Below are 14,242 nucleotides of genomic sequence, written 5' to 3'. Positions count from 1 at the left end.
CTTATGTTGAGCCATTCCAACATGAAATTCATATATATATATATATATATATATATATATATATATATATATATATATATATATATATATATATATATATCCCTGACTAAATGATTAAAACCTCACGATCCAAGCTTATAGATTTGAGATGAAGTATAATTTCCTCTCCCTTAATTATAGCAAAACAACTCTTTCCCAATTGAAACCTTTTGTTTTCTATAATTAACATTGCTAAATTGCAACCTTTATCATAATTATCATGCTCTCACTAACATGAGCATAACACTTATGCTCCCACTAGCTTTGACATGTACTCAGAAATTAGCTGACTTTCTTACCAAAGTTCAGATTTCTGATACTAGATTGTTTTCATAAAACTTTATCAAAATCATATACCTCTTTTAGATAGCTCACAGGTGTGTCTAAACAATTTTAGAACTATGAAAAGGGATGCTGTAATCATAGTCTCAATTTTTTAGACCATTTTGCCACTTCTCACAAGTCCATGCTAGTGTGTCGGTTAACCACACAGCTCCACTAATGACTTTGAGAAAGCAAATATCACAAGTGCTATCTACTTCAAATCTACTTGGTGGAAGTGTTTCCTCACCATCATTTTCATGAATCGGAGAGAAACCTTATGACCCTTAGATTTAATGGTGTATGTGTTCTTATCCATGTGAATTATCAAAACCATAGTCACAAGACACAGATAATGACAAATCCAAACTCATATGGACTGAACTCAATCTTAATTTCTTGCCACCTGGCAGCTCAAGGGCCTGCCATTGCTTCCAAGTTGTTTTGAAACCAATTGAGAACTCTAAGAACTCATATGCAAAGCCAACTTTAACTGGAATGGGCACAGAATATGTCAACACGATAGGTTATAAACCTCAAGTCGTGTGCTAGTGAAGAACTTCAGGTTTTATTCTTGATTAGTTCTTGATACTTTCAAGACCTTTAAGACTCCCACTTTCCTCTTAACATATACGACTTTCTTGTCAGATATTCAAGAGATAGTGTGGATTCTAATCAAGACAAACACTTCACAAAATTGGCCTAAGTTGGTCTTTGTTTTATCCAAAACATCACAACTTACCAATTTCAAATGTATAAGAGTAGAAAACTTTTACTCTTACATTTGACAAGTGTTTTAAACCTTCTTTAAGACATGTCACTCAATTTACAATCTTGGAGTATGACTCTAAGACTTGTATTGGAACGAAGTATGACTCATCTTCTTGATTTAAGCATTTCAACAATTCAAGTTCCTCTTCTTAGTCATAAGAATACACTAAGATTTCCTTAGAGAACTAACTTTGATATGGTTTCTTAAATATTAAGATGATCACAAAACTGATACTAAAGTACTCTCCCATCTTTTTAGATTTGAGAAACTTTTATCTTTCTGCTTAAATTGATTCTTCTTATTCGCTCTATCATACATTGGAACCTTTTCCAATGTCTCAGAATTACACTTAAGCTTGTAAGTGTAACCACATTTACTGAGCTTTAGTAAATTATGACGAATAATCTTCTCAATCTTTTGTGGTGGACTTGACCAATGCACAATAATGTGTACTCGATCACTTAGTCCTTCACCTGACTCACATATACATGTGAACAAGGAACTAGTCTTAATTTTTCCAAAGCTGAAAGTTCTCATTCATCATACTATACAACTAATATGATTCCAAGTTTTGGTCCAACTGAAACTTGGGTGATGAGAATCTTTCCTTATTTGGTAAATTTAGACATTACCACAAATGAAAGAATCAATTTCATATTTCCACTCTTGCTATTAATGGAATCTTATAAGCAACAAAAATTTTCATAGATGCCACTGTAAGGATATTTTAAAATAAATAAAATCAGAAATTTTCCTTTTATTTTAAAAACTTTGCGGAAAACTATCCTTACAGTGCAAAAGCACATGAAGACTTTGTTGTTATCTATTTTTAAGCAATATATCATAACTCATAAGAAGTAGCTCAAGAATCTGATCGTCAAACAATGCGATAGAAATCCATCTACGCGATCAGATTCAACATATTCTTTCTTTAAGTTTCTTCACTTTTCTTTGATTCTTAAAACATCACCATGTGACCCAGTCACATCATGTATCAATAATCCCAGAATAGAAACTTATCAGAGTTAGATAGTAGACTTTACCTGAAGTAGAGTCAAACTTATTGACTTTAACACCCTTAGGTAAAATTGGCAGCTTCGCAACCAATGCCCCTTCCTTTGGCAATTTAATATATGGATGCTTTGGTAATGGAACATGGGACTACCACAGACTTAGCCTTTCTCTTTACCATTTGGTCAACTGAGTTGACTATGGCCGGTCCCTTTCCACTGGGAAGAGAGAGCTTTACTAGATATCCAATGTCATCATTGTCAATGTCCATAAAGTTTTAGGAAGTTGATCTTAGCAAATAGATAAGATAATTAAGGGTCTTGTCATAGTCTATTTCATAGGTTTTCCAAACGAACTCACTATGTGACATAGAAAGTGATTGAACCACCAACTTTCTCAAGACTTTAACATCCAACTCTCCCGGCTTGTCAATATGTGACTTCATCTCCAAGATGTGATCACACCTAGACCTTGCCTTGCCAATAAGGCTTGAGTGAGCTTAAACTTTTCAAGAACTTATGGGTTAGGGAGAATAATTTGGAGGAGGTGAAAGAAGTATGATTTCCATGGGACATCATCTTCATTTAGGAAAGCCTGTTTCAAGAGATTTGGGAAGATCATAGATGTTTAAACCAAACATATTTTGGGAGATGTTCAAGATAGTTGATCTAAAGTCCTTAATATAACACCAAATATGAAATATTAAGGCTAGGACCCTACAAACTATTTTATAACTTAGAAGAGGGATGCCGTAATCCAAGCTATAAAATATTTGAAGGTAGGTGAATGACGATTCACCAATTTCCACCAAGATAAACGAAATGTATTATTAGGTTTTAATTGGATTTGAAACTCCTATATCTTTTGAGATTCATTGAAATTGTTCAATGGCATGTTTCAATCTCGAGTATGCCCTTTAGGGTTTGTGACTGGGATGCCGAGGATCACAAATCAAGGTGTGAAGTAACCATGCAAATTACTTGGTACCCTTATGTGTTTACCCCTCAATCGATGTGCCGGTTAACCACACACGCTCCATCAATACTATGATAAACATTAAATTACCCTTTGCCTACCTTGTTAAATACGGGTTAGTGTGCCAGTTAACCACACACGCTCCACTAACCGACTTAAACAAAGTGCAAAGTGTAATTTCATGGATTAGCACCTTATTCACATTTTCCTATGTAACTAAGATTGGGTATTAATAAAAGGTTTAGTTACTTAGTATTTATCATTAATACTTTTAATAAACGGAGAACTTTAGTCCTTGTCCTACCCGTTCCGCTAACGACCCGCCACCAGTGAAGGAAGCGGTGAGTGAGAGTGGACACCCATTAAACTGCCATTTTATAGGCAGTAACCTTATACCCCCTTATAGACCGGCTTCGTGAATGAGGCCTACTAACGGTAAGACTGACTTGCTCTTATACATATAAATATTATTAATTTTAAATATTATAAAGTATAAGGGTTGAATTTTAAAACTATTAAAATTCTAAGGGCTAACTTGGAATTAAAGTATTCATAAGTGAAAACTTTTTCAAATTCCAAAACTTGAGGGAAAGTTTTTGAAACTATTCAAAACAAATTAATTCCATAGCCTATGTGTTTAAAGTAATATTAATCCAAAAACTCTTCAAGTTCCATAACTTGAGGACAAGTTATGGAATACTTTAAACTAATAAATGAATTAACTTATCTTTATTTTATAACTTATGGAATTAATTAAGGTTAGACATATTACTTAATGAAGTGACTCTTGAACCTCCATAACTTGAGGACAAGACTCTTCATTTTTGTAACCTTTGCCAACTTTTATGAGTTTTACAAAACTTAAATGTGACTTTTCATATAACTTGAGGACAAGTTACAAAAACACATTTTAGAATCAACTCTTAGATTAAAATGAATTGAAAACACATAATCAATTAACTTTTCTATTAATCTAAGCAACTCATAAGAACAAGATAATTCAAATCAATCTTTTTCATTTCATTAGCCTAATCACTAAACTAATACAAAACATGAATCTATTGACACTTATCTTTGAAATTGGATTAGCATAAACATTACCACATAAAAAACAAGTTTATAAGTCCAAAAACATCTTAGGGTAATGTTCCTAATCCAATTCTAGCCAAATAAGTCAAATATATGCTGTCTGGGGGTCCAACTCGTCGAGTGCATGAACTAACTCAGCGAGTTGGATCGATTTGATTACTTTTTAGGCATGGACTCGCCGATTCTGATACCCAGACAACAAACAACTTTGATTTTTTAAGCAGTTTTGCAAGTATAACAAGAAAACAAGCCTAGGCTCTGATACCATTGTTGGGTTTTGAGCATTCTAACACTCCTAAGTGTACATGCAACCCTAAATATCTTGGATCTATGTTTTCTCTATTATACATACAAATATGAACATCCAAGGTATTATCCTAATCTAGCATACAAAACAATGAATATAACAAGATAGAATACATACCTCTTTGATGTAGAATGTCTTCATGAAACTTGAGTGCCTAGTGCCTCAAGTGTGACACCTCAAATGGTTCACACAACACCAAATACACTTGGAATAACTTGAGAGAAACATAGAACCCCTTGAAATCGGCTAGCCCTTCTCTAGAATGATACTAGTGCCGATTTTGGTCAAAAATAAGATACATATATAGTTAGGGTTACACCATGTAAACCCTAATTGACATGGCCTTTCATTTCCATGATCCATGGGTACAAAAACTCCATGGAGCATCCATGAAGCATCATATGGGTTTTAGCCCAACTAGATAATCGATGGAGCATTAGCCCACTATATAAGTATGGATGATTTACACAATCAACACATATATTTAATTAGTCTTCTTTTGATCACTTAATTAATCCTACATTAATTCTTGATCAATACTAATTAAATAATCTTATTAATATATTAGAACTTATAATATATTAACCAACCTTAAGTGTTATTTATCTCATTATAGTCTATCCAAATGCATGATGCCATGCAACCCAAATGGACCATGTCGGGTCGGGTCAAGTCTTACCAATTATAGTTATGGACTTATACATTAATCCAACAGGTAACCCAAATGGTATTCGACCCTTTAGAATTCATTAGTAACTTTGTTATGAAATCCATAGTGATATGCTCCTATTTCATTGAAGAGATATAAAAAGGCTACAACTTGCCGTGAGGCATCACATTTGATTTTAAACCTTGACTTTCTAACAAATTAAACACCTCTGGACATACCATGTAGCATCCCTCTTCATACAGGATCACCAATAATCATGTCTCATATCTTTGTACATCTTCTTCATAGGCGGATGAATTGAAAACTTGGATTTATTTATGTGCCTCATCCATTAGTGCATGTTGGACCCCACCTGAATACAGAACACAGACTCTGCCATGCAAAGTAAAAAACCCATGACTATGTATGTCTAAAGTAGAAATCTAACCCATTATTTTACTGCTCTTCTAGTTTTCCTTTTTGACCACTGCGGTCTAATACTTTTTTTATTAGCTCTAACAGTTAAGTAAACAAATTCATCCTAAAACATAATTTATGAAGGGATGCACTAGTCGTATTTCGACTTAATGTATTGGTCACCATGTTGTCCTTTCCTAGATTATAAAGAATATCGAAGTAATAGTCCTTCACTATGTCTAACCGTCCGTGTTGCCTCATGTTCAGATTTAGCTGATCCATCAAATACCTCAAGCTCTTATGGTCCGTGTATATGGTACATCAAACCCCATATAAGTAATGCCTCCAAATCATGAGAGAAAAGATAAGTGCTCCCAAATCCAAATCTCTCACAAGATAATGACCCTCATAGGGCTTCAACTGTCTCAAGGCATAAACAATTACCCGACCTCGTTGGATAAGAATGACTCCCAAAACCAAAATACTCGTATAAAAATATATTATCATATCATCAACACCATCGGTAGGGTTCAACAGTGGAGCCTCATTAGCCTTTGCCTCAAAGTCACGAATGTGGTATGCTGCTGAGAAACCTAGTGAAATGAAACACTCTTCTTGGAAAAGTAGGTCGATGACACATCTGATGGGGTTTTATACATAAAATAAGAGATTTTTTTTTATAAAAACCGGGCAACGAAAGCTTTTAAAAATCATCCTAATTTTTCGAGTATTTAACCAAACAAAACAACCATGGATCCTTTTAAAAGGGTTAGAATGATATTAAAACCAACCATAGGATGTTTTAGAATGACAACCTTTGGAGCATTTGAATGTAACATCCTGTTTTGAATTGTTCCCATTTTGAATTGGTGATCAAAGAATTCATTGCTATCAAGCTACAGATACCCGAGGGGTTGAGTTTTGGACCCAGTTGGAGTTAGATAATGTATCTTGCTTGCTCGGGTATTCAGTTGAGTTTTTGGGTAAAAGGGTATTTCAGTAATTTGTCAGCTCAAAATTTTATGGAAAGTGGATTTTAGTTTGGGATATTTTATAACAGACAGGAATTGATAATAGTGTTGAGTCTCTCGATACCTTTCTATGGATATATGAATGGTTGGAATCGGAGTTGTATCGAGTAAGTTATTGCCTTCGGAAGAATTAGGGTTTTGGGAAAAGCCCTAGTACGCGGGGAGTACCAGAGTGGTACGCAAGGTGTATCAAAGAGAAGGAACTACTCAAGGCATAGCTAGGAGGAATGCGTAGCGTATATGCGAGGTTGGATCGGGGTACGTGGCCTCGTACGCGGCGCGTATGAGAAGGTATGTTGGACATACGAGGGTTAGATTGAAATCTAAATCCAAGGGTTGTGCCCTATATAAGCATCCTTAATTCATTGAGGTTAAATCCTAGCAAGCCTCTACAGCCCCATTTCGTCCCTTAACCTCAAATTTCCTTATGAGAGTGTTTCTTGAGCTTAGAAAGTTTATTGGTGGCCATTTTAGAGATCATCCAAGAAGGATGAGTAAGCTCGGTGTGGCATTGAGCTTCAAAATCCTGCATCTAGATCATCTTGAGGAGCTTCTGGAGGTATAAAGCCTTAACCTTGCCATCTTATTTATTAGATTGAGTTAGGGTTTGTTATATTGTCCTCTTTTGAGTTCATAAGTCACCTCTTGGGAGTTTGAGCAACTCCAGAGCTTAGGATGAATAGATCTAAGGTCCTTTAGCTCATCCATATCATAAAATGCAATATTTTTGGGTGTTTTGACCACATGCATGAGTTAAGCCCATTTTCCTGGAAGTAGAATGTCATTTTTGGAGTTTGGGTTCATTTGGGGCATGAAAGTCACCAAGTCAGTGATTTTATGGGTTTAGAAGTTATTTGGGACTCAGATATGTGGTTTGGGCTTATGGTTCAAGTATTAAATGTTTAATGTAAATGTAGGATTAAGAGGGAAGTACGTTGGGCGTACAAGCCAGTACGCGCAACGTACTACTAAGTATGCCTTGCGTACTCAGTCAGATTGGACTTCGCATATATGGGCCATTTCTTGGACTAGGTTGCTATGGACCTTCATGCACCAATTAGAAATAGGATTAAGGACTAGGGAAATTATAGGGCATTATGATAATGCCCATTAGAAAGGTTTGGGTCCAATTTGGAAAATTGGATCATAAGTGGGCCATAACTGGGTTTTGATGATTATGGGTTATTGGACTATCGGAATGCTAAGATTATTGGACCAAAAAGATGGATTGGGCCTCATGGCAAGAACCATATAGAGGTTTTGAGCCTACTTTGGAAAATTAGGCCATTGGTTGATTAGTTGGCCTTTGGGCCTTTCAGATTATAGTTTGGGCCATAGTTTTGGACAGGGACAAGTTAGGGGTAAAATGGTCTTCTTTACCTTGGGTATGAAGTTATATTTATGGACTAGAACCCAATTGCTAATTAGGTGTTATTTGTTATTATTAGCTTGGGAAGTTGTCTGGGCAGCAACTAGGGATTTTGTTCAGGAAGCTTCTGCAATTGAGGTGAGTTTCCTTACCATACAAATGGGTCGAAGGCACCAAGACTGGCCCATTCAGTTAGTTGTGATGTTTATTATTGAATCATTATTGATATGCCTAGTATGTATGTATGTATATATGTATGTATATGGATGCTAGTTGTCTTTGTGACACTTGCATGGAAGACCCCGGGGGGAGCCCATTGATACATGGATATCAAACCATGTGGGGGAGCCCATGGCATTCTAGGTACCAACCATGGGGGGAGCCCATTGCACATAGGTGTAACACCCTTGGGAGAGCCCACAGCATCCTAGAGTAAGACTCTGGAGGGAGTCCACGACATCCTTATATGTTTATATGCATGACCTATGTGATTGATATGGTTTATGTGATTATGTGGGGTATGCTCTGGGGACCTCACTAAGCTTCGTGCTTATAGTTTTTTTTATGGTTTCAGGTATCATCGGTTTAGAAAGGAAGGGCCTGATTTGATCGCGGTGCACACACTCGTGTTCTTCGTATTATTTGTTTTTGGGATGCAACTGTGATATTGTTTTAAATAAGCAATGTTTTTGAATGGTTGGATGAAGTAACATTTGTGTCTGACTATAATGAAAAATGAAAAAAAAATTACCCTGGATTTTTGGGTCGTTACATTGAACCTACTTGGCTTTAGGGTGTTGACGAAGATGAAAATATCAAAAAGGATGATCTTCTCTACAAGTATCCTCCAGCAAGATTAAGGTAGCAATAATTGCTAGTTTCTTTATTGTATGCTTTGTCCTATAAGCCATTAAGTGTTTAACAAAATAAGCACTAAAGGAAGACACAAAGGAAGCACCAAAACACAAGTATCAAACTTCAAAAGTGAGATAGTGAAGAGGAAAGAAGAGCTATGGCTTTTCTAGTATTCAAGAAGAGAAAAATGAGTGGTTTTTTGCATGCATAAGGCCCTCATTTATACTCCCATTCAAAGTAAGATCAAACCAATATAATACTCTAAAGTACTATAAAGCAAAAAGGCACGAGGGATAAGAGAAGGAAGCTACACAAGTAATCACCCATACCCATGGGATTTTCGGCCATGAGGCCTAAAGAAGACAAAAAATGTCTTCTTGTTCCTTTAACCAAAATCATCACCTAAGTAGTCAAGACATTGTTAGCCAAAGTATCCAAAAGCATTTGTATTTGACTTATGAAATCACATGATATAATAACTATTTGTTTCTTTCTTTGATTATTATTTTCACAAAATAATATTTTTTCTCTAATTAAATACAAGAGTTGAATTTATTTATTAATAATCAAATACTTAATAAATATTGAATAAGTACCAACTAAAAAAGGCGTGAACCTATAAGATCATATGTTATTAGCAATATCACTCAATAATGATTCTTGAACACATAGATCCAACAACATCAATCTTGGAGAAATACTGAATGAACGTCTGATAATACCCTACTTGTCCAAGAAAACTCTGAATCTCATATGAAGTTTTCAGGACCTTCCACTACATTACTTCCTCAATCTTAGACAGATTGACCTAGATGCCCTTCTGGTTGATGCGGTGCCCAAAGAACTGCACCTCGCACAAACAAAACTCACACTTGGAGGATTTGACATAAAGCATCTGCCTCCTCAATACCTCAAGTACCTGTTTCAAGTGCTCCTCTCGTTGGTCTGTAGTCTTAGAGAAGACCAAAATATCATCAATGAACATGATCATCGACTAATCCAGCATAGCCATGAACATGCGGTTCATCATGTCCATGAACATGATGGGTGCGTTAGTGATCCCAAAAGGCATCACTACAAACTTATGATGCAAATACCAATTCCTAAAGGTTGTGTTTTATATATCCTTATCTCTAACTCATATCTGATGGTACCCCACATGCACATCAATCTTTTAAAATGAAGATGCACCCTAAAGATGGTCAAAAAAGTTGTCAATCCTTGATAGTGGATATTGATTGTTTACTATAAGATTAATAATCTCTTCATAGTCAATGCACATCCTGTGTAAACCATCCATATTTTGACAAAAAAATTGATGATCCCCAAGGTGAACTACTTGGTTAAATAAAATCCTTGTCTATGTAACACCCTGTTCCGAATCATTACCCATTTAAGTGTGGGTAATGGGATGTGAACAATTCGGGCACTCAGTGTTAGTGTTGGAGTCAAGGGTATATTGGTAAATTGGCAGTAGGCCTTTATGGAATTTGGATTTTGTGTTCAAGGAGCTTTAAGTCAAGTATGAGTTGATAATATTGTAAGGATTTTTTATACTTCTTCATGGATATAAGGATCTTCAGAATCGGGTTTATAACAAAGGAGTTATGACCTTCAGAAGATTGCAAGGTTTAAGGCAAAAACCATTGTATGCGGGGCATACATGGTAATTATGCAGGGCGTACTAGTGCGAAGGTATGTACGCTGGGCGTTCCTCAGAGTACGTTGATGTACGAAGACGAAGGGTCGGGAAGTTGGGAAGAATACGCGAAGCGTACTAGGAGTACGTGAAGCATACTCCAAAATCATGCAAACCCTATTTTAGGGCTTTGGATCCTATTTAAGCTCCTTATCTCATAACCTAACCCTAGTACCGTCAACCTCCATCCCTCTAAACCTTAGAAATCGACCTTTAGCATTATTTGAGTGATTCTTGAGCTTGGTAAGTGCTTGATAGAATGCTAGGAGAGATGCCTTTATATGTATATTGTATAAGCTGGTAGACTTGCATGCTAGTGTTGGTTAGTTCGTGGTAGATTGGCTTGATATGTGATGCCTTGTAGGTTTGGGAGTATTGGATATTATGCTAAGATGGGAATATCTATTGGAATCAGTAATTGATAAGTGTATGCTTTAAAAATTGTATACAATTAGGATCTTATAGCCCTACAATAATTAATTTGGCCTTACTTCCTGTTCCTTGTCTGGTTGTGGTTCTAGGGTAGAGTCTGTTATTCGACAGTTTATTTGATCATGTTATGTGTATAATTTGCATGCATAAGTTAACCGACAGTAAGGGTGGAATTTATAGCATGAGTTATGGTGTATGGGCTGAGTGCCCTATGATCTTCCTATAGCTTGGAGTTTTACTACACGAATGCTGATTGTATTGTGCTTTGTGGAACGATTAGGTGATGTGAGTCAACTACTAAGTGAATACGATGGTATCAATGAGGTGGGTGACAAGCATTATGGGGAGTTCTTCAGCGGCTGATGGAGGGTGAGGTCGGGAACCTAGGTGGGCCTAGGAAGTGCTGCAGCGGCTATAGCCATGTTGTTTAGTGAGCCTTTGGTGTAAGATCCATAAAATTTTGAAAATTTTAGAACTTTTAAATAAATCCAAAACCATCATTTATTACATATTGATTTCAAAATAAGTTTCAAATCAGAGTTTTCCCATAAATCATAACACAAAATAGAAGGGGGTGCACGATCAAGCCTTCGCCTTTCCGCGATTATCTGAGGTACCTGAAACATAATAAAAAATTGTAAGCCACGAGCTTAGTGAGTCTTCCCTAAAATACCACCACATAAACATAATAGACAACATCATGCATAAATGAGCGTTCAGCCTGACTAGACCTCTTCACAGGGCCAACAGCCTAACAAAACTACTCACCGGGCCTTCGGCCTGCCTGGACCGCCTCGCAGGGCCTTCAATCTATCTGGGCCGCCCTAGGTCTGTTTTCCTTCAGAAAAAAGTAGCAGCGCCTCAACCCGACCACACACACACACATCCCGACATATACATTACTCATAAACACATAATCAATCAACATGCAAGCGCAAACCATACAGATCAATAAGCATATCATTATTCTATCTACCATGATTCATATTTAACCAATTACTACAGTACTCAATTATACGATAACCAGGATAACAATCGAAAAGGGCCGGCCTTGGTGCCTTCGACCCAACAAGTATAGTGATGAATACCCACCTCACAAATAGTGCTGAACCGGCAAAATATAACTCCAAACTCAGCTCCAGACTCAAATGCCTACAACCACCATGTGACCATTTCTATCAAAACCACAAAATACCCAAAATGCCCTCAAAGTCAAACTGGGTCAACGATGGTCCAAGTCAAAATCAATATTCAAGGTCAATAGTCCATGTTGACCCAACTCGTCGAGTGCACATACCTACTCGTCGAGTTGCTATAGTATCCAGAAAAGCAGGAAAACCCGAGCCAACTCACCGAGTTATCAGGACCAAATTGTCGAATTCCTATAGTATCCAGATAAGCGGGAAAACCCGAGCCAACTCGCCGAGTTGTTAGAACAAATCTTCGAGTTTTCCCAGTCTTAACACATTCAAACCCTTCTTATCGAATCTAATGCTTAGAAAATGTAGATTTGATACCCAAGGGATGGAAACCCACGTAAAGTTGCTAACTTTACGTCCATGCATGACACAAGGAGGCTCCAATACTCAAGAAAGGCTTAAAATTGGACCTAAAGCATGAAAGAGGCCAATAAGGCCATAAGACGTCCAGATCTGAAGTGATAACTTCATGAAATACTTAACCCTAGAACAATCCCCAAAAAATGAGCCAAATATGACAATAACCTTTCAAGAAAGATATCTAAGCAATAGATAAGCAAGTTCTCGAGTTTTTACCTCAAAAGAGTAGCTAAACTCAAGGAGATTCTGGATCTATAGCTTCCCCTTCAAGTCAGGCACCACCAACTTCAAGCTCTTTCAAAATGAGACCAAAAGAAGCAACTTTTAAGCACACAAACTTGGGATAAGATGCACGAAATCTAGGGTTTATGGATAGAGGATGCTATTAGGGTGGCCAACATATGGACTTAAGGCCTTTAAATAGGGTGAAACACCCTAAAAATCAGGGTTTCATATTCAGCCACCAATTCATCGAGTTAGTCCAAAAAGATTCGTGGCCCCAAACTTTGAACACCTCAAGTTGAGGCCATAACTCGATGAGTTACAAGGAAAAATTTGCCTTTTTAATAAAATTCTCATACCTGGGAATCAGGATGTTAAAACTCTCCTCCACTTAGACTAGGCTTCATCCTCGAAGCCTTCTACAGTGAACAAATCTGGATAATGCTCTTGCATCTCGACCTTCGGCTCCCAAGTCAACTCGGATCCCTTCTGATGTTGTGATTGTACCTTTACCAAAGGTATCTCCTTGTTACGTAGAACCTTTACCTTCCTTTCCAGAACAACCACCAGCCTCTCAGCATAGTCCATGCACTCATCAACCTGAATGTCATCCAATGATACCAATGCATCCTCATCTTGCGAAACGTGGATAGTGCTATGAATCTGAATGAGCTCCTTCGGAAGATCCAATCTATAATCAACCTTGCTAACCCTAGAAACAATCTTGAATGGTACGATATATTGAGGGCCCAACATCCCCTTCTTCCTAAAGCAAATCACACCCTTCCAAGGTGAGACCTTCAGCAACACCATGTCGTCAACTTGGAACTCCAACTTAGATTGGCATCGGTCGGCATAGCTCTTCTACCGAATCCGAGCTGTCTGCAATCTCTGTGTAATCTGGTGAATCATCTCTATAGTCTACAAAACCACCTCGGTCCGACCCATGACCCTGTGACCAACTTTTCCCAACAAACTAGGGTACGACACCTCCGCCCATACAACAACTCAAAAGGCGGAGCACCAATACTGGAGTGAAAACTGTTGTTGTAGGAGAACTCTGCAAGAGGTAGGTAGGAGTATCAGCTCCCATCAAAATCAATAACGCATGCTTGAAACATATCATCGACAATCTGAATGGTCTGCTCGCTCTGGTCGTCAGTGTGCGGATGATAAGTTGTGCTGAAATGCAGCCTCGTCCCCAGTTTGTCATGGAACTTCCGCCAGAAACGGGAGGTGAACCGAACATCACAGTTTAAAAAAATAGAAACAGGAACCCCATGGTGAGAAATAACCTCGCGAATATACACATTGGTCAACTTCTCGGCCGACATGCTCTCCCGAATTGCCAGAAAATGGGAACTCTTGGTCAATCAATCCACGATGACCCAAATAACATCGAAACCTCTTCGGCAACTTGGTGATTAAATCCATCGAAATCTGCTCCTATTTCCACATGGGAACCTCCAAAAGGCTGCAGCTTGCCATGCGGCCT

General features: G+C 37.4%; 1 protein-coding gene across 1 annotated transcript; it reads right to left on the bottom strand.

The window, feature by feature from the left end:
• Positions 1–13,143: 13,143 nt before the first annotated feature.
• LOC145095751 (uncharacterized) lies at positions 13,144–13,560 on the bottom strand. The gene has a single exon (XM_079033581.1). The coding sequence runs from the start codon at positions 13,558–13,560 to the stop codon at positions 13,144–13,146; it is 417 nt and encodes a 138-aa protein (XP_078889707.1).
• Positions 13,561–14,242: the final 682 nt, after the last annotated feature.

This window comes from Lactuca serriola, chromosome 3 (genome assembly GCF_051521515.1).
Source record: "Lactuca serriola cultivar US96UC23 chromosome 3, Lser_US96UC23_V15, whole genome shotgun sequence".
NCBI lineage: Eukaryota > Viridiplantae > Streptophyta > Magnoliopsida > Asterales > Asteraceae > Lactuca > Lactuca serriola.
Note: the sequence above shows the minus strand (reverse complement) of the source record. Positions and strands in the feature narration are given on the sequence as shown.

Bases quoted from the DNA above. Each gene is read 5' to 3' on its own strand.
- LOC145095751 (XM_079033581.1), bottom strand. From the start codon at position 13,560: ATGGTGTTGCTGAAGGTCTCACCTTGGAAGGGTGTGATTTGCTTTAGG.